Source organism: Vulpes vulpes, chromosome 4, assembly GCF_048418805.1.
Source record: "Vulpes vulpes isolate BD-2025 chromosome 4, VulVul3, whole genome shotgun sequence".
Classification (NCBI taxonomy): Eukaryota; Metazoa; Chordata; class Mammalia; order Carnivora; family Canidae; genus Vulpes; species Vulpes vulpes.
The window spans coordinates 130,995,031-131,015,281 of NC_132783.1; the positions used below are offsets into that span (position 1 = coordinate 130,995,031).

At 41.4% G+C, this 20,251-nt stretch overlaps 1 protein-coding gene across 1 annotated transcript in view; it reads right to left on the bottom strand.

Annotated features, from left to right (window-relative positions):
* Positions 1-968: 968 nt before the first annotated feature.
* Positions 969-20,251, bottom strand: part of SKP2 (S-phase kinase associated protein 2) — a 33,480-nt gene continuing 14,197 nt past the window's right edge. Inside the window, exons 4-10 of the mRNA XM_026016699.2 lie at positions 18,973-19,116; positions 17,125-17,259; positions 15,518-15,616; positions 14,080-14,210; positions 7,753-7,804; positions 7,475-7,582; positions 969-2,860 (exon numbers count right to left, since the gene is read on the bottom strand). Of these exons, the coding sequence (XP_025872484.1) occupies positions 2,647-2,860; positions 7,475-7,582; positions 7,753-7,804; positions 14,080-14,210; positions 15,518-15,616; positions 17,125-17,259; positions 18,973-19,116 (883 nt within the window). The 3' untranslated portion in view covers positions 969-2,646. The remainder of the gene's footprint in view (positions 2,861-7,474; positions 7,583-7,752; positions 7,805-14,079; positions 14,211-15,517; positions 15,617-17,124; positions 17,260-18,972; positions 19,117-20,251) is intronic.

The window sequence follows — 20,251 nt, forward strand, 5'->3', positions numbered from 1 at the left end:
GATAATGTGACATATAAATGATATAATGAAAAAAATTAAATTGGTGGGCGGGAAGGGATAACAGTAATATACAGATGAACTGCTGAGCTACAAGGAGAAATGGTTTCTTTCCAATGCAGTATATTCTCGACCTTAACATTAAAAATAAGCATGAGGGGATTAGGGCATAAGTCAACAAGAAGGCTTATTAAGTTTTCTACGTTAAGGAAAACATGAAGAGTATTTGTTTTTAAGTGTCATGGACCCAAAGATACATTTTTAAGAAAATTACTGACAAAATAAAGAACTAAAGAGAAAATTAGAAAAGAATATTTTAATTTGAATATTTTATAGGAGTACTCAGTAAGGCATGGATTGGAACTAATTTTATTCCTCTTTTTAAAAAAGATTTATTTATTAGAGAGAGAGAGAAAATGCAGCAGGGAAGGGCAGAGAGGAGGGAGAAAGAGTCACAAGCAGACTCCACACTGAACATGGAGCCCAACCTAGGACTTGATCTCACTACCATGGCAATATTACCTTCAGTCTAGGGCTTTTTGCTGCTGAACCTATGGAAATAGGGAACAGATTAATGAGAGTAAGATATATAGTATGAGCTGGTCCCGTCTATATTTAAAAAGTCCTACTAGCTGCCTTTTATTAGTACTTTAGTATATTAATCACTTGAATTTCAAATGTTTTATAAATGTTACTATTTTAGAAGCACTTTAAAGATAAGAATAAACCTGTACTTAGTACCTTCTCAGAAAGCATTCACACTATCATTTTAATTTGACAAAAAGCAGATGATGTGGATGGAACAAAGGGGACCATTGTTGGGGTCCTTTTGTAGCCATAACCAGAGGGCTGGGACCAAAGACACCCCAGATGAAATGCTAATTTTAACCACAGTACTTAGGGAAAAAAAAAAAAAAAAAGAGAGAGAGAGAGGGAAAGATCAAAAGAATTCAACTTAGTGGAAGTACTCATTTTTATAAAAATGTGTTTTATTTTAAAACAGGTCTATAAAAGTAGAAATCACATACAAAAATACAGATCACTCTGACATGTTAGCAAAATAGCTTATGGCTGGACTTGAGTTTGGAAGTACTGTACATTTGAGGGCATCTGGAAATCACAGCCCAGTTGGGTACTATCATCAGCCCTTGTCTCTAATCTGTAAACAATAATTTCATGTAGTATATGTAGCACTTTTTAATCAGTACAAAATCAAAACATAATTATTTCCTGCATAAGTCCACTTTAAAATGTTCCTCCTTAGGTCTGGGCAGATAAGGGCACTTCGAATTGTTGTTTCTGACATTTGAAGAATCTGATTTAAAAACAATTAATAGAAATAACAGGTTTTAGCTTTTTTGTTCATTTTGAACATATGGGAAGATCATCAATTTAAATTAAAAAATTAGTGTTTTGTTTTAAAATAGAATTTAATCCTTTTTCTTCTAGACATTAAAAAAAAAAAAAAAAAAAAAGCACTGTTGCTATCAAAAGATTCCACACCTGAGTCTTAACCTTGATGTCATTTCAAGTTGTCTCACTGCTTAGAAACTGCATGGAACTCACACCTACTTCTAATGTGTATTTCTGAGTGAATGAACTCTTCTTGGGCAACTCCATGTCCAGTAACTTTAGAAAATAATGACTTTCAATTATTGTGGGGGACATTTTTTTTAAAAAGGCAATTGAAAATACTTGATTCCAGAGTAATATAAAAATAACTTCAAGAACTTGGACAATAAAGGAAAAATGGCGGGCAACTTCAGTTTGGCATTCCATCCAACATTTCAAGAATAAAGACTGACCAGCTACTAGCATCTGTCTGAAACAAAGCGAGCCATTTTAAAAGCGAAAGAACCCATGTTAACGTCATTTGATCACAAAGTTAGAAGACCACAATGATATTTCCTCAGCTAATTCGGAATTCTGTGAGCACAGGACATTATGGAAACTTCACTGATGTGTATGAGAAGATACTTCAGATTGACCTGTCATAGAAAACTGCCTCTTGAGCTTTCAAATTCTATACCAATTCTTCACCTCTGATTGGTCAGTCATTTGTCATTTAGTGTGAATTGCCCAGAGCTATTTGTTTCCATGAACCTAATTTCATATCTACAGGCAAAGCTGAAATGCGTATTTTTCTATCTCCAGAAGAGGTTGCCACAAATGCTACTATCCTATGATTCTCCTTTTGTTCCGTTCACAACACAAACACTTCTAGCAGTCTATGTCTCATAAAGCAATACTGAAAAATTAAATAGAAGTCACCATATAGATTGTGAGAACGATTTGCTGGTGGTGATTCTTACGCTTGATTCTAAATAGATTTAATAAGAAGGGCACTTGAAAGAGGTGGCTCAAATCTTGCTGCTTAAGGCATCCTGAAATTACAGGCTCTCCTAAAATTCCCAAAGGCCTTAAACTTAGGCTCCTAAGTGTACAAAAGCAGTGACCGAAGCTTTTCTGGTTATTTAGAAAAAGCAAAACTTCATAGTCTTCTCTCTCAAATGGCTGTCTAACATACTTGCAGAATGAAGGCAAAGGGAAAACCAAGAATAAAAACAGCTGAGTGCTCCAGCAAGCGGGCTTCCTGCCTATTTTCCCTGTTCCAAAGAAAAGAGGAGACACCATCTTGCGATAAATACTTCATAGACAACTGGGCTTTTGCAGTGTCAGCCGGCATCGGATGCCCCATATCTCCTGGTTCTTTTTGTTGCCGGTGGTCGGCCTGGCGATGGTGGTGAAATGGGAACCATTAATCTGCAGATGAGGAAGGGCTTCTTTTAACAGTTGAAGGGTACCATCTGGCACGATTCCAAAAACTTGCAGTGTTTTTAGTGTGGGGATTTCTCCAAGTTCACTGGAAAGGAAGAGAGACTTCTCAGAATAGCAGTATCTATGGTAACTGATCCACCAGAGTTACATGACCCAATTTTTACCATTTGTTTCATATTCTACAAAATGCAAACTGAAAACATAATTTGCAATCAATGATTTGAGAAAATAGAATAGATGAATCAAACCAGAAAGCACAGACCTTTCTGTGTTCGGACAACATGGCCCCAGGACCCACGCAGGCGCGTTTTGTTAAATGTTTTCTCACAACCTAAAAATGCTGAGATTTCTTTAACATCCAACCATAGTTGCTTCCTGTTTCTATTCTTTCTTTCTTTTTCTTTTTTTTTTTTTTTTTAAGATTTATTTATTCATGAGAGACATAGGGAGAGGGAGAGGCAGAGACACAGGCAGAGGGAGAAACAGGCTTCATGCAGGGAGCCCGACGTGGGACTCGATCCCGAGACTCCAGGATCCGCCCTGGGCCGAAGGCGGCGCTAAACCGCTGGGCCACCTGGGCTGCCCATCCTTTTTCTATTCTTGATCTAAAACTGAAAGGAGTTCAAGTGTCGTGAGAAGCTGGGAGCTAGTGATGGCAAAGAATCACCACAGGTTACATGTAATTTCAAAATATGGACTTGACCTTTATTTGAACCAGGCTCTTCCTCTCAAAAGAGGAGCAACAGAAGTTAAAGTAACTTCTTAGTAGGTCCATTACCTGTGATAACACCTAACAGCGACTTTGCTATGGTATTTAGGACAGGGCTGCATAGGTGGGTGCAGATGGGAGTAGTTGGGCACAGATGGAGAAAAGGAGTCATTAGTCACACCTTTTCTACGAGAGGCAAAAGCCATCTGACTTCTTTACATATTTTTTATTTTTTTGGTCACATATATGCCAATCCTCTTCTTAGCTATTTCCCATTAAGTGAAATACAACTCTGTCAACAGAGAAATTCTGGTCCACAAAAAAGAGAGCCTATTTCCCCAAAGCAAATACTTTTAGGTAATGATTCTTTCTTCTTAGCTCAGATCTATGTGCTTAGGAATTCATCTCTCTGATCTGTATTTGCTCCAGGTTGGGACACACAGTACAAAGTCTTAGGAAAGGGAATATTTAGTTTGGAATATCAACAAAATCCCACTACAGATCAATGAACACATCAATGACCTAGAGTTAGAAGCATCCTTTATATTTTCATATTGCCGATTAATTACTAAAAAAACCAAACGTTCCTCATAGTAACTGTAACCTGGCCTCCAATCTTTTCTTCCTTCCAGCCTATTCTATGTACCTATGTTCAAGGCATCTTCCCAAAGCCTAGGAAGATTATGTCACCCCCCAACCCCCTCCACCCACCCAAGCCTTTGATGCTGTCCTCTTGTTTACGGAACTCAAACCGTTCAGCTGGCCTTAGGACTTTCCACGTTTTCAATCTGCTCTCCCAGTCACCCCATTACCCTCTAAATGGATTTATTCTACATTCAACAAGTGTATTAAACACCACAGAGGCTAATAAATGTTAGCTGAATAAAGATGGAGGGTAATTTAGAAAATAAAAGTACTACCTAAGTAAAGCAAATATGCTTGGTGTTCATAAAAGGACAGCAACAAGATCTGGAGGTTACAACAGACAAAAAAGAAAATCAGGAAGAACAAAGTACTTTTCTTCTTAAAGTAAAGTAACCTCTGGAATATAGACACGGGAAGGCAGAGAAGGTCACAGCACATAGATGTTTATACTCACCATCACCTGACAGCAATTCTGCTTAAATCCTCTTACGTGAAATCTGAGTATTTGAGAACTTTATTGTAAGAATTTGGGTGCTGGGATATCCGAATTAGCCCAATTATAAGTCATCCTACAGTGGACAGTATTAGAAGCAGAAACTGTAGGTGGGAGGAAGGGAAGGAGGTACAGCAGACGGCAGGAGAGGAAACATTCTTGCCAACGGCCTGGGAAGGAGCCTAGCTGGGAGTAAGGAAATGGTGTCCTAGGTGACAAAGGAGTGAGCTGCATAGCATAGGATGGTCTTCTAAAAGTTTAAGGGGACTAAAACATTAAAAACACTGATATCAAACCCCTTAGTACATGCGCCATCTATAACACAGCGGAACCCATGTGATAAGCATCTCTTTAGACTGAAAAGCAACCAAAGGACAGGAAACAGAAATGAACAGTTGAAGAGCCATTATTTCCAATTTAAGAAGCATACGAGGACTCTGGTAATGTCTTGTGTATCTTTGTTCCCTCTTAGAAAAGAGAAGATTTCACAGGTTCACACCTTACCCCTCAACTACATAATCCTGTTTTCCTTATAAAATCAAGTAAATGCCTGACTTCAAATTCTCCTACCACAGACTTTTTCTTTAGTCTCTCCTAATCTCAGGTCAGTTTACAATCTCCAGTGTGGCTTTCTTACTTGAATGAGAAATACGGAATAATCAGAAGAAAATTTGGACACAAGAAATATGATCAATTCAGGCTGAAGGGAATACATACAATGCGGGCATATCCTGAGGAAGAAAAACCTACAGTTTCCCAAGATCATTATAGAAAAAAGGCACTCAAATTTTATTCTCCCACTTCTGAGATAATAAATAAAAATTCTTCAGCCTAAGTGGCTTTCTCAAAATTACTATTGGCAATCCTAGAATTCTTACTATGAATTTTGAGTACATCAGGTGCCAGAATGAAAGTAGAGAAAATAACACTTTATAAACTTCTAAGGATAAGGTACAGGCAAAGTCATCCTAATGGATTCATAAGGTTAACCAGTATATTGTTTATATAATGCCTGAAGAAGCATACTCTTTTACCTTAAAGTATAAAGAGAGCATCTTTTTTCCCCTCTCTGTTCTCATTCTTTTTTGCAACTAAACTCCTGATGCCTGGTTCTTATTTCAAGACAAGGTTTGGATAAGTCATAAGGCAGTGAAGGTTCAAACCTAGGTCCGTGCTCTTAACCATCAATTCACACTGCCTGCAGGCAGGACTAGGCAAGTGTTACTATCCTACTGGATAAAAATATTAAACTGTCAGAGCTCACCACCTTCCCCTAGCCTCTGCCTAAGAAAAGGCATTTGGGGATTACCTGCTTAGCTTCTTTCCCTGGAGAGAAAGCACAAAAGTGAGACATGTGCATAGAGTCTCTTGTGACAAGCAACCAAAGAAGACTGATCGCTGTCATCCCCAGGAGCTGCATGGGCAACGCAGCTGAAGCCCAAATGGCAAAGACAGGGGGGACGGATGACAGAGATGTCTCTCTAGGTGGATGCCAGAGGCTCTCAGGAGTTCTGGATACCAGAGGCTGCAAGACGTTAATAAAGGCTCCATGTATACGAATTTACACCCTACCATCTAAGAGCCATGGAAGTAAACACTGCCATCCCTTTTAGACAGTGCTTTTTCAAATGAAATATCAGCTGGGACCCTGAGCCCAAGATTGATTAAAGTGATTAATTAAAAACATAATTATCGGATTATCTAATACTACCAGTTAACCCCGTAGAGCTGAAGTATCTGATCTATTAATTGAAACTAACTTAGAAGATCCACACCAATCATTCGAGGATTACATAAATTCTTTGTCCAAATTCACCACCCTCCTTTGGTACGAACCAGTAGCCAAACTACCTTTGTCTGGATAGTGAGCTACACGAGGGCAGCAGCCTCAGTCAGGGCATCCGGACTGGAAAAACGTAAGAAAGAAGGGCACCTGACCAAATGCAAGATACTGACTTCCGGTGGTTTTTAATAAAATTGTTATGCATTTATATCCTACATGAGGATGGATTTTTCAGCCCTTTGGGGATAAAAGAAACTTTAAAAAAATAAATAGTGTTATTCCTAGAATGACTTCACAACAGCACTTTCTCAAAGAGAGACAGACTAGACTCTTTTTTTTTCTTTGCACTCCCTTGACTTTTGTGCAAGTTGCTGGGCAGGTACAAGATTAACCCCCTTAAGAACTGCTGGATTAGCTATAGACTATCTTCATCAGTCCAGAAAACCTAGGATGCAGACCTAGCTCAGCCATTAACTTACTTTATAGCTTCAGGTTAAGTCACTTCATTCTTTTAGACTTCAATTCTCCTCCTATTCCAAGATAGCACTGGACTCATGACATTTACTGTTGACACGATGCCATTCTTCCAATTCTTTGACCACCGTCCAGGACAGACATCACTAGTAAAACTTTCCTCTATGCCCAGAGGGAGCCTTTCAGAATCAGCTGGAGTTGATTTGAAAAATGTGGGGGTAGGGGGAGGAATGCCCCCACTGGGTCTGCTTCCCAGTTATACTCGGAGCTCCCTGGAGGTTAAAAATGGTCTTCTCTTTGCAAGACTTCCAGATACCAGAATACTATATTCTAATATTTAAACCTGCTTCTAGCTAAATAACACATGTTTATAGTAAACTATCCTAGTCAACTTCCCAAGATATTTTAAGCACAAAATTTTGCTTTGGTTTTTCTGTCTTTCTGGACTTCCCTAGCCTATTTGTGGTACACCACAAATACCGAATATTGTTGTTCAAGTTTTAAACATCTGCTATTAATAGTAACAGCTATTAACACCAAGTAACATCTCTTTTGTTCCCCATCTTTTCCTACTTTTAGAAAATGAAATACTTACAGTAAAGTTTCAGGTATTATATCATAGCACCGACTGAGTGACAGATGTTGGAGGTAGTTAAGCTGGTAAAATTCCGGAAAGCAGTCATTCTTCAGCATGACACTATCGCTGTAACAGAGCAGAGGGAAGATTCAAAACCCATCCATCAGTTCAGATGGAGAAAACAGAAATAACCAACTGCCTGGTTCCTTCCATTCAACATGCTAAGATCCTTTCCTCCTTCAGTGAGCAGTCATGATTTTTCAATTTTTGTTTTAAAATAAATTAAAAAAAAATACCTTAAGTCTAGATGCACAAGATTGGGACATCTTCCAACTAAGGTAGAGACATCTACAGGAAAAAATGATGGTCATTATTAAAATGAGGAACAAGATAAGGATATCTGCTATCAACACTATCATTTAACTTTGTGCTCGAAGCTTGAAAAATGAAGGCGATTGAAGTCACATTATTGGAAAGAAGACACAAAATCATCATCTTGGCATATAAGATTTTGAACCCAGAAAATCCCAGAGAAACAACTGGAAATTGTAAAAGAACTACGTAATAAGGTAAGTTAATAACCATGTATAGCTTATCTATGTATCTGCAATACCTAGCTGGGGAAAAAAAAAAAAAAAACCCATTCACATTAGCAAAATGCAAAACCAAACACCACCAGCTATAAATAAGCAAAGTATTATAAAGGTAGCACTTAAAATCAATATGGGGGGGAAATCATGGATTATTTTTAAAAAATAACATTGCTACTATGAGCAGAAAAAAACCTAGTTCTCCAACTCAAATAATATATCCAAATAAATTCCACACATATTAAAAAGTCCTAACTGCAAAAATATGGGTGATTATTCATTGGATCTTGGGATAACTAAGGATTTTCTAAACACAAGAAAACATAAAGGAAACCACTAATAATTTACTACATAAAAACGTTAAATCTACCCTGTTAAAGCAAAACAAAAGACAAACAAAACTTAAGTATCAGAAAACTGGGAATGTTTCCAACATACATTAAGCAGAGAGTTAATGGTCTTATATGAAGAGTAAAGAAAAACAGAAAATGAGCAAAGAATGTGAAACAATACTTGGCCTAACAGAGAAAAATGGAGCAAGAAAGATAAAGTAAAATTAAACTACTGCTTTTCAGCCATCAAATGAAAAAAATTCTATCATAATACCCAGATTTGATTAAATATAATAAAGCAGGTCCCACATATACTACGAGTGAATATTTAACTTTAAGCAGACTTTCAGGAGAGCAAACTGATTTTTTTTTAGGAGGAATGGATTTTTTTGTGTGTTCTGAGATTATACACTTGACTCTTTGGCTCAGTAATTCCACTTTTAGAGAAACAACTAGGTGTGCATGAAGATATTCATTTTAGCTATAGTTATAATAGCCCTTCCCCCAATTATTTTAATTCATTAACCTCCATCCATTCTGTGGAACACAATGCCAACAGTGGTCACTCAAGAGCTTTTAAATTAACATTTCACAACATGAAAATATGATATATTGTGTAGTGAAAAACAAAACAAAATACACACAATCACTATAATCTCAATTTAGTAAAAACACACTCAAAAACTCATATTTGCACACAAATTCACAGAGAGAAAAAGGTTCACGGGGTGGTGGTCTGGAGGGAAGGCTGGAAGGAAATACACCCAAGGGTGGTGGGATTACAGGTAACTCCAGAATTTGGAAGAGAGTCCCATGTGCTACTTTGCCATCAGAAAATGAATCAACAGGGGCACCTGGGTGGCTCAGCTGGCTCAGGATCTGGCTCTTGATTTTGGCTCAGGTCATGATCTCAGTATTTTGAGTTCAAACCTGCCTGCCTGCCCAACCGCCTCACCTCCAGCACCAGGTTCTGTTCTAGGTCTGGAGCCTGCTTAGGATTCTTCTCTGCCTTTCTTCTGTACCCCTTCCACTTGAGCCCCCTCTCAAAGGAAAAGGAAAGAGAAAAGAAAAGAAAAGAAAAGAAAAGAAAAGAAAAGAAAAGAAAAGAAAAGAAAAGAAAATGAATCAATAAATATTATTTGTTTTTAAAAATAAACAAGCTTCATTCACGGTTGGGGTTTTTCCTTTCCACAGTTCTGTCTTCAGCCCCCTCCCCTCCCCTGAATCCTAGACTTGCATTTTATTTTATTTTAAAAGATTTTATTTATTTATTCATGAGAGACACAGAGAGAGGCAGAGACGTAGGCAGAGGGAGAAGCAGGCTCCCTCTGGGGAGCCCAATGCAGGACTCGATCCCAAGACCCCGGGATCACGCCCTGGGCCGAAGGCAGATGCTCAGCCACTGAACCACCCAGGCAGCCCTAGACTTGCATTTTAAACTGTCTCCTCAACACGCCCACTGGGATGTGGGACAGACATCCAAAATTCAGCCTAAAAGCAAGTACTTCATTTGTCCTCTAAATCTGGTCCTTCCCGAATGCCTTCCCTGGCTCCGAGAAAGTGCTCATGTCACAGATCCAGCGGCTGAGGCCGAAGCCTGGGAGTCGTACCCAACTGTTCTCTCACATCCCACATCCAGTCTGTTGGCTTTTTAATGTCTGATCACTTCTTACCATGCCCAATGTCACCACCCAAGTCTTTTTACAGCCTTTTCTCAACACAGCACTAGAAGATAACTTTTATTTTATTTTTTTAAAGATCTTATTTATTCATGAGAGACACAGAAAGAGGGAGGGGCAGACACAGGCAGAGGTAGAAGCAGGCTCCAAGCAGGGAGCCCAACACGGGACTCGATCCCAGGTCTTCAGCATCATACCCCGGGCTGAAGGCGGCGCTAAACCACTGAGCTACCCGGGCTGCCCTGGAAGACAACTTTGAAAGGTGACTTAAATCATGTCATTTCCTGCTCAACATGCTACAGTGGCTTTCCATCTCACTCAAAAAAAATCTGAACAAAGCTTCTGTCTTGGCTTAGAGAACCCTGGGCTAGCTTACCTCCCATCACTGTCCTCCTCGCTCCCTCTCACTCTGGCTCCCATGTCAAAGCCTCTGCACTGGCTGGTTCCAGTTCCAGAATGTTCTTTATCTATATACCTCTTATACTTATCTATATACCTCACACCTTCACTCAATCAGGCCTGCGCTCAAGTGCTACTTCCAGGGACAGGCCCTCTGGCCAGTTCTCCGTCTGGTCACTCTGTTCCATTTCCCGTCCCCGCATTTCACCTCCTCTCCTCACTTTTAGCTATTTGTTGACTGTCTGGCCTTCCCCCCAGAATGTAAGCCGTGCAGGGGTGACTTCAGCAGTTCTGTTCAAGGCCACAGTTCCCAAGTCGGGAACAGGGCTCTGTGCATGATAGGTGCTCAATAAACATTTGTTTAATGAGTGGCTAAAAAAGTGAAGGCGTGCACAGTACAATTTTGAGTGACCTGTCACCTAGCCAGCCAACCGGCCATCAACAAAATCCCAAACTGGATACAATCTCATTTTGATGCCATGTAGGAAAGAATAAAACCCTGGCAGGTAGGACTGGTTAGTCTCCCCGGCATCCCTCAGTGGGAAGGTCAGGAAATGGTCATTGCTGCTAAGATTCCCTCTACCCACCGCCCCCTTCGTTTCCACGCGCTGGAGAGCCACCTGAGCCAGCAGGCATCTGACAAAGCCCCAGATCTAACCTGTCATTTTCAGTGAGAGGCAATTTCTTCTAGAGAAGTCAAGGTCAAATCCAAGACCAGGAGCTGGGTGCTCCAACACTCGGGGGCAGTGCTTCCCAAATGCCCCATGGTGGTGGCAAAGTAACAGCCCACAACCACTGCACCCTCATCAGGGTTAACGCGCTCCATGGGATTAACCCATTTCTTCCTTAGACTCTAAGAGATGCCTTCCTCTACTATCTCTGTTTTACTGATGAGGAAACTGAGGAACAGTGAAGTTTAGCAACTTGCTCAGGACTACCCAGCAAACGGCACAGCAGGAACTTGAACCCGGGAGGACCGGCACCAATCTAGATGCCCGTTCTAGAGCTAAGATGATGTTCGTATCACCTTCGGAATAGTGAAGTAGTGGGTGCCACTGTTAAAGACATTTAAAAAAAATCTCTGATTCCCACTGTAATACTATGAAAACACACACTTCAACTTAAACTCCAGACCTTTGTCCTTGGCCCGAATGTGTCTAGCAAGCAGGATTTTATTACCTATTATTATTGCCAAAGCTTGGTAAAAAAGACTCTCTATTCTTTTCTGGAAGAACAAAGAGAAGGGTTTTAAGCCAAACTTGGACAAATTAACAGCAGCCTGCTACAGCAGAGTTTCTCAACCTTGCACCCAGAACCTTGCTGCATTCAGAAAAACTCTCAATAAAGAAACAGGAAATTCAGATATGGAAAGGAAATGCAAATGAGGCACTGCCTTTTCTTGGCTTGGGGACGGACAGGGGAGAACTGGTGGTGGTGGTGGTGGGACTCCATGTGAAAGGCTGCTTGCTGGTGGGAGTTTAAAATCCTTGGAAGGCAATTTGGCAAGAATGACCCAGAGCTTCAGAACAGAGCCTCATCCTTGACTCAGCAATTCCACTTTTAAGAATCCACCCTTAGAAATGCACTCCATTTGTCTCTGTCCATGACAGGGTTGTTTATAAAAGGAAAAAAAACTGTAAAGACTCTAAAAGTCCACTAAAAGGAGACCAAGTGAAGAAATTATTATTAAATCAATATAAATTATTCCACCTCTATATGACGGAATATCACACAGCCACTGAAAATGATGTGATGTAGCTACTAAAAATGGGATTATCTGGGGGGGGGGGGGAGAAAGCAGCATATTACAAAGTATTTCATGCACTATGGCCCACTTTTAAAAGCACTTTTTTTTAAAATAAAGTTTTTATTTATTTATTCATGAGACATACAGAGGCAGAGATACAGGCAGAAGGAGAAGCAGGCTCCCTGAGGGGAGCTTGATGGGGGACTTGATCCCAGGACCCCAGGATCACACCCTGGGCAGAAAGCAGATGCCCACCACTGAGCCACCCAGGCGTCCCTTTAAAAGCACTTTTATGCAGGAAAAAGACCAGCAGGACCTTACTGAGATTACTGATGATTTGATTTTCTTGGTGCTTTCCCATAATTATGTATTTTTAAGAATGACTATAGAATACTACAATCAGATTTAAAATAGTGTTCAAAGGGAAAAAATATAAATATTGCATGTATGGTAGAGCAGGAAAAGAGATGCACTGTTCCTTTCACAGATGTCTAAAGAAAATATTCCCCTCTGAGAAGATGCAGGCAAAGGACTGAACACGCTGGCCGCTCCGAAGAACCCAGCTCCTCTTCTCCGTAGCCTGATAAACACATCTCGTCCTAGAGAGGCAGTTTCCAAATACTACTTAAATTCTAAGAAGACACAATCTGAAAATGTTTGGCTCAAATCTTTTAAAGTATAATAAAAACTATAAAAACAAAATACTCTTATGAGTCAACACCAAGGCCCGAAGATATAGCTGAGGCGTGCTGCTAGCTTAATGAGGCTCTGGGGAGCCCACAGCCTGAGATCGCATGGGGAAGCCGTTACAAAACCAAACCAAACCAAGCCATTGGCAAACACTGACCTCTGCCAATCACGATTCTGCCAATAAGACAATTAAAACAAAGCATAACTGAACACTGAGGCTCTTAACTGTCACACATGACCCCTAGCTTCAAACCCCGTGTTCAACCAAACTACCTCACTGTTCTTGTAGACTCAACAAGAAAAGAGCTGTAGATACGAACTTATAAGAAGAGTTTGTAACAGGGTTTTTCAACCTTGGCACTACTGACATTTTGGATCAGATTATCGTTTTGTGTTATTCTGCTGTCCGGGGCATTGCTTACCAGCATTCCTGGCTTCTGCCCACTAGATGCCAGTAGCACCCCCGCGGCCGTGGCAGCCAAAAATGTCTGCAGACCCCCCCCCCCCCCCACCTCCCTGCCAATGTCCCCTGGCAGGAAAACTGCCTCTGATTGAGAACCACTGCTCAACCCTGATCAAACACTGCATTCAACTATTTTATCTCTAACAATTTAGCTGATTAAAAAAAGTTCTCTTTAAAAATAAATTGGAATAAATAAATAGATAAATAGATAGATAGGTAGGTGGTTTAGGGCAGCCTGGGTGGCTCAGTGGTTTGGCGCCACCTTCAGCCCAGGGCATGATCCCGGGGTCCAGGATCGAGTCCCACATTGGGTTCCCTGTATGGAACCTGCTACTCCCTCTGCCTGTGTCTCTGTCCCGCACCCACATCCCCCGCCCTCTCTCTCTCTCTCTCTGTTTCTCATGAATAAATAAACTCTAGATAGATAGATAGATGATAGATAGATAGATAGATAGATAGATAGATAGATAGATAGATAGATTTAAAGTATAAAGGTTTCCAACTTCAGATTCTGGACTCAGGTCTTGATGCTACCTCACCAGCTGTCTACCTTTACCTAACCTTTCCGATCCACTGCTACCTCATCTGAACAATGGGGCTAAGAACACATGCACTGGATTAAATGAGACGAGTGATGCAGGGCAGGACTTAGGGGCTCTTCAATAAATCAGATCTACTATTGGCGTGGTTGCCGCGGAGGCCCCAGTGCCTAGACAGGCTCACCTGATCTCTGGAGATTCTTTCGATAGCCGCTGAGATTCAGCTGGGTGATGGTCTCTGACACATGCGCCACAGCCACCTGCACGTGCTTTTCAGTGAAGTCATAACACCAGGAGAGGTTCAGCTCATCCAATCTGCAGGCCAGAGGAGAAAGAAGGAAAGTATGAAACCATGACACAGGGATGAATCCTAGCAGCACTGTCTCAAGCTGCAGGGACAACACAAAGCCACAGGTTCCTTACCATCTCATGCAGAGAACCCCTGCTTCTCTCAGCAACTACCTTTGCTCACCTGAGCTGCCTTCTCCCCTCCTGACATACTCTCCTGCCCTGGTTTGCCCCAGAGAGTTGCCAGGGGATCTGAGCCAAAGTCTTAGTGAGTGATGCCCCCTTCTGGAAATGGAGGGAACACTCTCCTCTCCTCCTGATGGCTCAAACCTCATTACAAGACTCAATGGGGCAGTTCTAGCCTGTTTTCTTTCTGAGCCACCCAGGTTGTCGGCAAACAACCACAGAGACTGAACAGTCATTCAAGATGTTTTAAAAATTTGATGGGTTAGGGGCACCGGGTGGCTCGGTGGTTGAGCATCTGCCTTTGGCTCAGGTTGTGATCCTGGGGTCCTGCTTCTCCCTGTGCTTATGTCTCTGCCTCTCTCTTATGAATAAATAAATAAAATCTTGAAAAAAAATTTGATGGGTTATACCAGGGATCCCCAATAAAGAGAGGATTAAATAAATTGCAATCCCCAATTGCAAAAGGCCACTTACATGGCTTCTGTTGACTGAGCAAATGAAGAATTCAAATATCTAACCATTAAGCCCCACACCTCATTCCTGACATTGCTGAATAAACGTAGGGTTATACATGTTACCTCATGGATCACATTCTTATCCAAAGGCAACCTACTTTCAGCAAGTCATTAAAGAGACGCAGATACAACACTATAGCAGAAAGATCAGGGATATTAAAAAGGGCGCGCACACACACACACACACACACACACACACACAGTATTCTGTGAGCCACATCCTCCTCTCACTTAGTAACATCTGTAACTGTAGCCTGTACTTATATACTGACATCATCACATGATATAAAGATGTATTTAATGGAGTCACTCAAACTTAGGATATCTGTATAAGTTAGGTCTACAGACTATACCTGTATAGTCAGGTATGAACAGATTAATTTCAAATATACTGTTGATAAACACATTACTAAGTTTTCCTTATTTTAATAATAAAGAAAAGGGGGGGATCACTACCTAAGTATCCTCTGCAAACAGTCTGAACAGAAAGTTTAAAGGGTAAAGGACACTGCATATCACCAACAGCTCGGAGTTAGGAATAGCTCAAGAAATAGATCCAATTCCTCACTCATGTGGGGGACAGTTGTGGATTTGCAAAAACAGTTCTATAATCAAGTCTCAAATCTTTCCCACCTGGAACAGCTGCTCAGCAAGGTCTTCAGGGCAGACTCGGAGAATCCAGAACACCCAGAAAGATTTAGTCGCACTAAATTTGAGTTTTGTGCAAGATTACTGGAAAAAGAGAAAAATGTCAGAGGAAGGCACAGTTGTTCAATTCCTAAGCATTCTGAGGAAAGCAGGCTAGAGGAGTAGGTAGGTAAGCCCACAGCCTGCGAACCACAGGTGAGTTTCAGTTCATGTTTCACTCTCTGTATGGTACCAAGTGGGATGCTTTGCCTCAGTTTACTCATCGGTGCAACGGCAGAATCAGTACCTTCTTGGTAGGGTTGTTAAGATTAAATTATACACTGTGATAAAGAGCTCAGCATAGTGCCTGGCACAGAGTTAAGCACACAAGCAACACCTAGCAATGTAGTTTTTAAATTAAAAAAGAGTGCTGGAATAAACATTCTTTCTCTTTTACCATAATTAGAATTAGCTTCTAGGCACACTTCTACTTGTCAAGTCTCCAGGTTCTTCCAATGAAACATCGCTCAAATTTGCCCTCTCCTCTCCATTCCCAAATGCCTGTGTAGTGGAACTCCGTGATTAAGAGTGAGAGTTCTGGAATCCTACTCTATTGCCAAGTTCAACTCCTGGTTTTGTCACCTCCTAACTGTGTGATCTTGGATAAGTTATTTCAGCCTCTTTGTGCCTCAGTTTCCATATCCATAAAAAGGGAACAATAAGAACTTACATCCTGGGTTGCTGTGAGAATTAATGTGATTACCTTTGAAGAACTTAGTATTTGGGACATAGTAAGTGCTCAATAAATGTTGGTAGTTATCATGATGAGGATGATGGTTTTTTTTTTTTTTTATTTACATCAGGTTTCATCATTTTTCACCTGAATGAACACAACAGCATCATAACTAGTCTAGTTTTTTCTACATCTGATTAACATTCAAAGGCACCCAGTAAGTACATTGTCTTTCTAATTTTCAATCCTGACATTAGTGCTTCCATTCTCAGGACCACTCTCGTTATCATGTTTCCCTCTTCAGAGCCTACCACGGAGTCTGGACCTCTTACAGCACGGCAGGGGCCCATTATGACCTGCTCCACACCTCCTGGCATCTCCTCACTGCACCATATGCTCTAGCAGTTTCTAACTACTTCAGAGTTGAGAACCACACAGGCAGCTTTACCTAGACAGCTTCTTTACCTCATCATGTGGAAATTTCCAACCTGAATATCTTCAATACTCAACTTAAGAGTCACTTCCTATGAGAAGGCTGCCCTCCTTTAATTAATTAGGTCTCTCTGTGGGATACCACATATTCACCAAAGCATGTAACAAACACACTGTAATTATGTCTCCCCACGAGAGACAGGGACCAGGCCTTTATTCATCATCCTTGTATGTCTAGAATGTAGCATAAGGCTTGGCATATAGTTAGCATGCAAACTTGGGTTGCCTGGATGAGTCCTGCAAAGTATGACAGAAGCTGGGACACCCCACGGTTATGTTCTGAGTCCATCTGGATATGAACAGAAGGGCACCCCAGTCACACTGAGGAAACAAAGTTAACTGACATAAAAACAACTGCCTTCGTCACATGCCTCTGAGAGCCACTTACTTGACAATGGGGTCTGACAGCTGTAGGCCTTCCAGGCTTAGATTCTGCAACTTGGAGCACTGGGACAGAATGCCATGGAGGGTAGACACATCGATTACAGAGTTGGACAGATCCATGTGCTGCACACGGAAAGAGCTGAACAGAGGAGGGAAAAGAGAGGCTCTATGAGGTGGCTCCCACAAGTACCTCCAGATCAAATCCAATCCCCACTCCTCCCCAGATCAGCAGCCAATCATAAACATGACCCTAAATACACATTTCAAATAGTACTATAGTTTTAGTCTTACAATAAATTGCTAATAGGTAACTCCCTCCCCTCAATCATTTTAAAATTCAGAAGGATTTCAGGGGGCACCTGGATGGCTCAGTCATTTAAGAGTCTGCCTTCAGCTAAGGTCACAGTCTCAGGGTCCTGGGATCAAGCCCTACAACTCCCCCTCTCTGCCTCTGCCAACCCCACCCCCCAGTGACTTGCACTTTCTCATGCATGTGCCTCTCGCTCTCAAATAAATAAATAAAAATCAGGAGGATCTCTGCCAAGTCAAGATGGTACTGCCGATATGGTCCCACTTAGGAAACTAATTAGTGGGCATCAGGAGAATGAGCTAAATGTAGGTGACAAGAAGATTATGCCTATGAATCCTCTTGGCGAAGGCCAGTGAAAAAATTACTGAAACAGAAAGACAGTGGAAGAGCAAGCTAATATTGAGGTACTTGAAGGAAACGCAGGTGCAGAAGTTTCTAGGTAACTGGACCTAGGAGTTTGAAAGAGAGTGCTGAGCTAGGGGAGAGGATTTGAAAGTTCTGGCACATCTGTGTTTGTATAAGAAAGATAGCATGTCCAATGCCTGGGTATGGATCAAGAGAAGGCAGCCAGGGAGCAGGGACAGACCCCAGAATAGCAGAGGAAAGAGCACACATGAAGGGGACCGAGAAGGAACAGCCACAAGAGAAGGATAACCACTAGGGGGAGAGAAGTGCTGCCATATGACCATGGCAGGAAGGGGAAAGACCCAGGATGCATGTTTTGCCCTTAAGTCTGCTGTTTTTAGCTTATTTTTCTGTTCAGTATCTAGTTATTCCACTCCAGCTTGAGATGGCTCTAAACCATATTGCAAAACTATCAGTAACAGGGAAGTAGTTTTTCAAAATATTCCACAAAATAAACAAAAAAAGGGCATTCTCGCTCGGGCTGCAAATTTGTCCACCATAGGATTAGATACCCAGAGCTACAAAATCTGAGAAGATTCCTCACACTTTGTCTTTATCAGAAATGGGCAGTGTGGAAAGAGCTAGGCGGGCTGCCTTGCGTCTGCTGGTGAGTGCTCCACCTGGCTTCTGCCTCAGGGGACTCATGATGTCCATCCTCTGAGGACCCCACCTGAGAAGCAAAATGTGCATCCCTTACCCTCTGGAAGAGTCCAAGAGTAACCCTGATTTAAAGTGGGAATGGTGTCACTGAAAGCTGTGCCTTGTTTCAACACAAAGACGGCACAGGAAAATATGTAATTAACATTCCACTGCACAGGCTTGTCACAGGCCGTAAGGGTGGTTACAGGGAAAAAAAAGTTTTGATCTGTTTTTTCTTTTTTTTTTTTTTTTAATTCTATTTATTTATTGATGAGAGACAGAGAAAGAGAGAGAGAGAGAGAGAGAGAGAGAGGCAGGCAGAGACACAGGCAGAGGGAGAAGCAGGCTCCATGCAGGGAGCCCAACATGGGACTCAATCCCAGGTCTCCAGGATCACGCCCTGGGCTAAAGGCAGCACTAAACTGCTGAGCCACTGGGCTTCTCTTTGATCTGTTTCTACCTGAAGACTTAGAAAGTCTTTTCTGGCTTTTTTTTTACCTGAAATGTTCAACCAATGGTTGATCCATAAATGATCGTGGGCAGCGGAAGGCAACTACTCCTCGAGACAGCAACCGGCCAATCACATCTGGGTGCAGGTTTCTACCTGTGAGGTCTAAGGTCTGCCACAGAGACTCATCAAACCTGGAAAACAGGAAGTCCTCAGTAAGTTGGGGGCACCAGATCCTGGAGGGCCCCACCACTCAACAAGGAAGATACGGTCATTAAATAGCCCTGAACCAAATTCTGAAGGAAGCTTTGGTTTGCAGTGGACTAGACAACTAGCTATGGTATTTTTAAGACACAATTGTGTATTTCTTGCTCTATCACGGATAAGCTTCCACCTTCAGCTATACATGTGTGTACACACACACACACACACACACACACATATCTGTATTTCCTTCAGGTGGTTCAATGCTATCATTACAATGTAATGATCTGGAATTACAGAATAAAACTTTAGTGTTCAACACAATTTAATAATTTTAAAAATGACTGCTCAAATCATTGAATTGATTACTAAATAGGTAGGTAGGTTCAAATGGTCTAAATGATCCACTGGCTATTTTTGTTAAGCATAAATTAGTTACTACAATTACCCTAAATACCATATAAATAGAACAAAAAGGAGGAAAGGTAGCACTACAGCTGACCTTTGCATATGGGTTTGAACTGAGCAGGTTCACTTATATGCAGATTTTTTACAGTACTGTAAATGAACTTTTAACTCCTTATGATTTTCTTTTTTTTTCTAAAGATTTATTTATTTATTATGATAGACACAGAGAGAGAGAGAGAGAGAGAGAGAGAGAGAGGTAGAGACACGGAGGAGAGAGAAGCAGGCTCCATGCCAGAAGCCTGACGTGGGACTTGTCTTGGGACCCCAGGATCATGCCCTGATCCTGCCAAAGGCAGGCGCCAAACCGCTGAGCCACCCAGGGATCCCCTCCTTATGATTTTCTTTTTTTTTTTTTTATTTATGATAGGCACACAGTGAGAGAGAGAGAGAGGCAGAGACACAGGCAGAGGGAGAAGCAGGCTCCATGCACCGGGAGCCGGACATGGGATTCGATCCCGGGTCTCCAGGATCGCGCCCTGGGCCAAAGGCAGGCGCCAAACCGCTGTGCCACCCAGGGATCCCTTATGATTTTCTTAATAACATTTTCTTCTCCCTAACTTACTTTACTGTAAAAATAAGAGTATAAAATACATATACAAGATCTGGGTTAATTGCTTATGTTTTGGCTTAGGCTTCCAGTAAACAGTAATCTGTTAG